This window comes from Rhinopithecus bieti, unplaced genomic scaffold (assembly GCF_001698545.2).
Source record: "Rhinopithecus bieti isolate Rb0 unplaced genomic scaffold, ASM169854v2 scaffold_10548, whole genome shotgun sequence".
Taxonomy (NCBI): domain Eukaryota; kingdom Metazoa; phylum Chordata; class Mammalia; order Primates; family Cercopithecidae; genus Rhinopithecus; species Rhinopithecus bieti.
The window spans coordinates 1,501,859-1,509,853 of record NW_016806834.1 but is presented as its reverse complement, the minus strand read 5'-3'; the positions used below and the strand labels follow the sequence as shown (position 1 = coordinate 1,509,853).

General features: G+C 44.5%; 1 protein-coding gene across 6 annotated transcripts in view; it reads left to right on the top strand.

Annotated features, from left to right (window-relative positions):
- The window catches only part of SETDB1 (SET domain bifurcated histone lysine methyltransferase 1), a 38,944-nt gene that overhangs the window by 22,581 nt on the left and 8,368 nt on the right, over positions 1–7,995 (top strand). For 3 of the 6 annotated variants that reach the window (XM_017877772.1, XM_017877771.1, XM_017877768.1), the window contains exons 11-14: positions 389–545; positions 638–793; positions 1,733–2,365; positions 2,643–2,759. In XM_017877772.1, the coding sequence (XP_017733261.1) occupies positions 389–545; positions 638–793; positions 1,733–2,365; positions 2,643–2,759 (1,063 nt within the window). Of the gene's footprint in view, positions 1–388; positions 546–634; positions 794–1,732; positions 2,366–2,642; positions 2,760–7,995 lie in introns of all 6 variants that reach the window. The other 3 variants (XM_017877769.1, XM_017877767.1, XM_017877766.1) reach the window with 1 other exon arrangement.

Sequence of the window (7,995 nt, the reverse complement as noted above, 5' to 3'; positions counted from 1 at the left end):
TTTTTTTTGAGATGAAGTCTTGTTTTGTTGCCCAGGCTGGAGTACAGTGACGTGATCTCGCCTCACTGCAGCCTCCACCTCCTTGTTTCAAGTGATTGTCCTGCACCTCCTGAGCAGCTGGAATTACAGATGTGCACCACTATGCCCATCTAATTTTTGTATTTTTAGTAGAGACAGGGTTTCACCATGTTGGCCAGGCTGGTATCAAACTCATGACCTCAAGCAACCTGCCTGCCTCGACCTCCCAAACTGCTGGGATTACAGGCATGAGCCACGGCGCCCAGCCATTGCTGCCTTTTTATGTTGTATAAGTTAAGGATCAGATGTGTGACTGAATACAAGCATCATAGCTATCATCTTCTCAGTGATCAATTCCTTTTTCCTATAGGTGCTGTGAGGAGCAAAGGCCCTGTTGTCCAGTACACACAGGATCTGACCAGTACTGCAACCCAGTTCAAGCCAGTGGAACCCCCACAGCCTACAGCTCCACCTGCCCCACCTTTCCCACCTGCTCCACCTCTGTCTCCCCAAGCAGGTGACAGTGAGTAAGTGTTATTCTTTCTTTTTTCTTCAGTTTCTTTCATATTATATTTTCCACATCCCTTACTATACGCCCTCTTCTCTAATCTCCTAGAAGCTTGGAAAGCCAGCTTGCCCAGTCACGGAAGCAGGTAGCCAAAAAGAGCACATCCTTCCGACCAGGATCTGTGGGCTCTGGTCATTCCTCCCCTACGTCTCCTGCACTCAGTGAAAATGTCTCTGGTGGGAAACCTGGGATCAACCAGACGTATAGGTGAGAAAATCTGAGGCTCTCTGTAGGCAGGATAGCAATGAGTGGTCATTGTGTAGGGGAAGGTTCCTTGGCTCTGAAGGGCTTAGTTTAAGTTTATGATGGTGAGGAGGTTGGACTTGAAAAGGAAGCTTTACCCATAGAAGTTTCTAAGAAATAGAAAGTAAGAATAATTGAATCGGAAGCTGGGTGCTTAGAAATGTGGTATCATCAGAAAGCCATTTGTTAAAACTTCTTGTTGAACATGGTTCCATCATTGCTAAAATAGAAAGGAAACACCACAGCCTCTTTCCTTGAATCCTGGGAGTTAGTAAGGACATTTCTGGAACACACAGCAGACAAAAAATATATTGGTAGAAGACTGGACTCTACTTCCATAATTCACAGGCAAATACATTTTAGGAAAAGGTATACTGTTGAAATAGGGATGTTAGGCCAGGCGCAGTAGTAGCTCACGCCTGTAATCCCAGCACTTTGGGAGGCTGAGGCGGGCGGATCACCTGAGGTCAGGAGTTTGAGACCAGCCTGGCCAACATGGAGAAACCCTGTCTCTACTAAAAAGTACAAAATTAGCCGGGCGTGGTAGTGCATGCCTGTAATCCCAGCTACTCGGGAGGCTGAAGCAGGAGAATTGCTTGAACCCGGGAGGCGGAGGTTGCGGTGAGCCAAGATCATGCCATTGTACTCCAGCCTGGGCAAAAAGAGCAAACCTCCATCTCAAAAAAAAAAAAGAAATAGAGATGTTATCAGTCAGTGAAGAGTAACCAGGGATTTTCGTTGTCCAGCTTTGGTAGGGCAAGGGAAGATCTTTCCTGAATCATCTTTATCTTCAGGAGCACAGCTGCTTGAAAGATGAGAGAAATGGCTTAGCTACCTGGAGGGTTAATTATACAACAGAAGTCCTGTTGCCTTCTGATCTGATCACTTGCATCTCATTTGCAGATCACCTTTAGGCTCCACAGCCTCTGCCCCAGCACCCTCAGCACCCCCAGCCCCTCCAGCACCCCCAGCCTTCCATGGCATGCTGGAGCGGGCCCCAGCAGAGCCCTCCTACCGTGCTCCCATGGAGAAGCTTTTCTACTTACCTCATGTCTGCAGCTATACCTGTCTGTCTCGAGTCAGACCTATGAGGAATGAGCAGTACCGGGGCAAGAACCCTCTGCTGGTCCCATTACTATATGACTTCCGGCGGATGACAGCCCGGCGTCGAGTTAACCGCAAGATGGGCTTTCATGTTATCTATAAGACACCTTGTGGTCTTTGCCTTCGGACAATGCAGGAGATCGAACGCTACCTTTTCGAGACTGGCTGTGACTTCCTCTTCCTGGAGATGTTCTGTTTGGATCCATATGTTCTTGTGGACCGAAAGTTTCAGCCCTATAAGCCTTTTTACTATATTTTGGACATCACCTATGGGAAGGAAGATGTTCCCCTGTCCTGTGTCAATGAGATTGACACAACCCCTCCACCCCAGGTGGCCTACAGCAAGGAACGTATCCCGGGCAAGGGTGTTTTCATTAACACAGGCCCTGAATTTCTGGTTGGCTGTGACTGCAAGGATGGGTGTCGGGACAAGTGAGTTGGTGGGGAGAATTGCTGCCCCTGCTTCCAACTTTGTTATGGTTGTCTTCCTTTTCACCTCTTCCTTTCCCTTGTATCTGTACTGCTTTCCCCATCTTCCTTTACCTCCTCCCTCACCTGGAACTCCTGCTATAAGGCCTCCATGAAAGCTATGAGGTAGGGAGACTGGAGTCTGACATGGCCACACTGCGCAACCCTGGGTACATGTGTATTGTGTTATTTTGTTCTCTGATCCCCCCGCTCCTTTCCTTTATTTCTCTCTGTCATATAGGTCCAAGTGTGCCTGCCATCAACTAACTATCCAGGCTACAGCCTGTACCCCAGGAGGCCAAATCAACCCTAACTCTGGCTACCAGTACAAGAGACTAGAAGAGTGTCTACCCACAGGGTAAGTGGTCAAGGAATGGCACAATACCTCAAAGAGACTTAAGGAGCATGTTTTGTTTTCTCTGCTTATAGAAATCATCAGAAATCTAAAATTGGAACCAAAATAGCATACCAGAAGAGGCATTTTATTAATTAGATCTTATTTCCTGACTTCCCAAACACTTTTTTTCTTGGGCTTTCCTTGAAATGAAGACATAGGATGATTGAATAGTGTCTAGCAATTTTCTGTTGCAAAAAAAAATTATCTTAATTTCATAGCTAAATGAATGTCTTAACAGATTATGATTTACTCTTGTAAGTGAAATGTGTTCAGAGAGAAGTAGGCAGGGACCTGATTACATAGGGCTTTATAAACCAGAATGAAAAATGTTAGAATCAGACTGATACAGTGGCTCACACCTGTAATCCCAGCACTTTCGGTTGCCGAGGTAGGTGGATCACCTGAAGTCAGGAGTTTGAGACCAGCCTGGCCAACATGGTGAAAGCCTGTCTCTACTAAAAATACAAAAATTAGCCAAGTATGGTGGTGGGCGCCTGCAGTCCCAGCTACTCGGGAGAGTGAAGCAGGAGAATCGCTTGAACCCAGGAGGCAGAGGTTGCAGTGATCCGAGATCGTGCCAGTGCACTCCAGCCTGGGTGACAAGATCGAGACTCTGCCTTAAAAAAAAAAAAAAAGAAAGGAAAAAGAAAAGTTAGAATCAAATTCATGGTGCTCTTAGAGAATTTTAAGCAGCCAAGTGATATGACCTACCTTTTTCAGATTACTCTGGCTTCTTTGTAGATCATAGGTCTTAGGATGGCGAAAGTAGATTTTGGAAGACCAATTAGGAGATCATTATAGGAGTATAGCAGAGAAAGACATGGTTGTAGCTATGGCTTGCAATAGAATGGAGGTGACAGTAGAGGTAAGAAGGATAGATTTGGGATGCGTTATTAGGTAGATCTACAGAATTGGATAGATTGTGGAGTGGGGGGAAAAAGTAGAATCAAAGACAATTCCTAAATTTTTGGCTTGAGCATCTAAGTGGTTTTGGTGCTTTTACTGAGATGGAAGACCAAAGGAGTAGTAGGTTTGAGTGAAATTCAGTTTCTGTTTTGGCCATGTTAAGTTTGAAATGCCTGTCAGGCAATCCAAGTAGAAACGTCAAGAAGGCACTGGGATTTCTGGAGAGAAGTTTAAGAGTTGGATATAAAAATTTAGGAATCATCAGCACAGGAATGATATTTAAAGCCTGGATGAGTTCACCTAGACATGATGTTGATAATAGAGAAGGCGGCTCAGGAGTAAGCCCTGGGTCTGCCAACATTTAAAGGTTGAGCAGAGGAGGTAGAACCAGCATGAGGTTGAGGACAGCTACTGAGGAGGGCAAGGCTGAAAGATTGCTTGAGGCCTGGAGTTTGAGACCAGACTGGGCAACATAATAAGACCCTGTGTCTAAAAAAAAAATTGTTGGGGCCAGGAGTGGTGGTAGCTCACACCTGTAATCCCAGCACTTTGCGAGGCCGAGGCAGGCAGATTGCTTGAGGTCAGGAGTTCAAGACCAGCCTGGTCAATATGGTGAAACCCCGTCTCTACTAAAAATACAAAAACTAGCCGGGGATGGTGGCGAGCACCTATAATCCCAGCTACTTGGGAGGCTGAGACAGGAGAATCACTTGAACCCAGGAGGAGGAGGTTGCAGTGAGCCAAGACCGCACCATTGCACTCTAGCCTGGGCAAGAAGAGTGAAATTACATCTCAAAAACACTGGTTGGCCAGGCACAGTGACTCACGCCTGTAATCCCAGCACTTTGGGAGGCCAAGTTGGGTGTATCACCTTAGGTCAGGAGTTCAAGACCAGCCTGGTCAACTTGGTGAAACCCCATCTAAATTGTACTAAAAATACAAAAATTAGCCAGGCGTGATCACACACGCCTGTAATCTCAGCTATTTGGGAGGCTGAGGTAGGAGAATCGCTTGGACCTGGAAGGCAGAGGTTACAGTAAGCTGAGATTGCACCACTGCACTCTATCCTGGTCGACACAGCAAGACTCTGTCTCAAAAAAAATAATAATTTAAAAATAAATTTTTTTTTTTTTTGAGATAGAGTCTTGCTCTGTCACCCAGGCTGGAGTACAGTGGCATGATCTCAGCTCACTGCAAGCTCCACCTCCCGGGTTCACGCCATTCTCCTGCTTCAGCCTCCCGAGTGAGTAACTGGGACTACAGGCACCGCCACCATGCCTGGCTAATTTTTTGTATTTTTAGTAGAGACAAGGTTTCACCGTGTTAGCCAGGATGGTCTCGATCTCCTGACCTCGTGATCTGCCCACCCCAGCCTCTCAAAGTGCTGGGATTACAGGCGTGAGCCACTGTGCCTGGCCTAAATTTTTTAAAAATTAGCCGGCCATGGTGGGTGCATGCCTGTAGTCCCAGCTACTTGAGAGGCAGAGGCAGAAAAATCACTTGAGCCCAGTAGTTCAAGGCTGCAGTGAGCTATGATCACGCCACTACACTCTAGCCTGGGGTGACAGAGCGTGACTCATCTCTAAAAGAAGAGGAGGACAACAAAAGAGTGGAGTATAGCATGGTAAATTGGTATATATAAACACGTGAACTAATAAACCTAGTGATCAAGATACATAATTAACAGAACAGGGAGGAGAAAAGCGTCAGTGAAATAATTCAGAAAGTGTCCCATAATTGAAGGGTCTGTGTTTCTGAATTGAAAGGACCAATTAGGTCCCAAAATAATGAAGGATAAAGGTAGATTCCCATTTAGACACATTATCATAAAATGTCAGAACACTGAGGGGAAAAAAAAATCCTAAAAGCTTCCAGAGAAGAGATACAGAACACATTAAAAAATAGACTTGAAATGACTTCAGCCTTCCCTGAAAGTAACACTAGAAGCTAGATAGCAATTGAGGAATCTGTTCAGAATTCTAAGGGAAAATTATTTCCAACCTGGAATTTTAAATTCGGGCAAACTATCAATGTGGTGTTACAGTAGGGCTAAAGACATTTTTTTAGACATGCAGTACCTCAAAGTTTTTCATCATTCCCCTTCTCAGAAAGTTTCTGGAAATATTTGCAAAAATGAAAGGGAAAGCCAGGAAAGTGGAAGACAGGTGGCAGTGCAGTGAAAGAGGCTTCCAGGCTGTGTACTAGGGATAGAGAAGAGCCACTGCAAGAGCAGGTCAGATGCTGCAGGAACGACTTCTTCAGGAAAATTGGTTTAACAGAAAACCTGAGGTGCCTGAATACATTCAGAGGAGATCGAGACTACTGGGGAGATCATAGGATGAATTTTGCTGATTACAAACTAAACAAAGGAATAGACGGTTATTAACTTTAGTTGCATTGCTATATCATGTATATTTTAATAACAAAATTTTGAATCTAACAGTAGTGTTTAGATTTGATAATGCTGGGTGGTACATGAGTGTTCATGGTATCTTTTTTACATGTTTGAAACGTTTCATAAAAATATTTTCAAATAATCACAAATAATATGTCACTCCCCTGCTTAAAACTCTATAATGTAGTCCCACTGCTGTTTGGATTTTATTCTGACTCTTAACCTTAGGTTATATATCTGGCCCTTTCCTATCTCCCTCCAGAGTCTTTCCAACCACACTGATATTTTTCAGTTCCTAGATCCAGTTCCACCAGTGTTTTCCAACCTGCCTCTGGAGACTTGCACATGCTGTGCCCTCTTCTTGGCATCCTTCCACTTTTCTTTGTGTGGCTATCTTCTTTAACCTTGAGCTTTCAGCTGTAAAGTCACCTCCTCAGAGAGACCTTCCCTGACCACTTTAAAACTAGGTCATTTTACTCCCTTAATTCTCTCATTGAGCACCATGTTTGTGTTCTTTATAGCATTTATGACAACTTTTGTTGACGTGTTTTTCTTCTTTTCCGTTATAATATAAGCTCCTTCATGAAGGCAAGGGTCTTATGTGTCTCTTTGTCTGTCTTGCTAACCATTGTATCACCAGTTTACCCAATGCCTGGCACATAGTAAGCACTTAGGCCAGGTGCGGTGGCTGAGGACTGTAATCCCAACACTTTGGGAGGCCGAGGTGGGCAGATCACTTGAGGTCAGGAGTTCGAGACCAGTCTAGCCAACATGGTGAAACCCTGTCTCTGCTAATAAAGTACAAAAAATTAGCCAGGCATACTGGTGCGTGCCTGTAGTGCCAGCTACTCAGAAGGCTGAGGAGAATCAGTTGAACCTGGGAGGCAGAGGTTGCAGTGAGCCAAGATTGCACCATTGCACTCAGCCTGGGTGACAGAAGGAGACTTCGTCTTAAAAAAAAAAAAAAAAAAACAATTTGCCAGGCGCAGTGGCTCACACCTGTAATCCCAGCACTTTGGGAGGCCCAGGCAGGTGGATTACGAGGTCAGGAGTTTGAGACCAGCCTGACCAAAATGTTGAAATCCCCACCCCCCCCGTACTAAAAATACAAAAATTAGCCATGCACAGTGGTGGGCATCTGTAATCCCAGCTACTCCAGAGGCTGAGGCAGGAGAATCACTTGAACCCGCGAGGTGGAGGTTGCAGTGAGCCAAGATCCCACCACTGCACTCTGGCCTGGGCAACAGAGTTAGACTCTGGCACACACACACACACACACAAAAATAGTAACCACTTAAATTTTGTGGAATGAAGGAATGATACTCAGTATAGCTACTGTAAAAGTTTCATGTGGTAATGATTATACCTGAGTTCAAATTCCAGCCCTGCCCCTACTAAGCTGATCTTTTTTGATCAACTGTAAACACAGGATATTAACATAAACACTAGCCTGGGGTGACAGAGCGTGACTCATCTCTAAAAGAGGAGGAGGACAACAAAAGAGTGGAGTATAGCATGGTAAATTGGTATATATAAACACGTGAACTATTAAACCTAGTGATCAAGATACATAATTAACAGAACAGGGAGGAGAAAAGCATCAGTGAAATAATTCAGAAAGTGTCCCATAATTGAAGGGTCTGTGTTTCTGAATTGAAAGGGCCAATAGGTCCCAAAATAATGAAGGAAGCCATGTCCCCGGTGGGGTTTTAAAGGATCTAACAAAGTTGTTTCTTGATCTGGTGCAGGTTACATGGTATGCTGAGTTTGTAAAATTCATTGATCTGTAGACTTATGTGTACTTTCCTCTGTGTATATTACGTTTCAATAATCTTTTTTTCCCCTCTACCCACTAGACCACCAGGGAAATATCTTTTTTTTTTTTTTTTTTTTTTT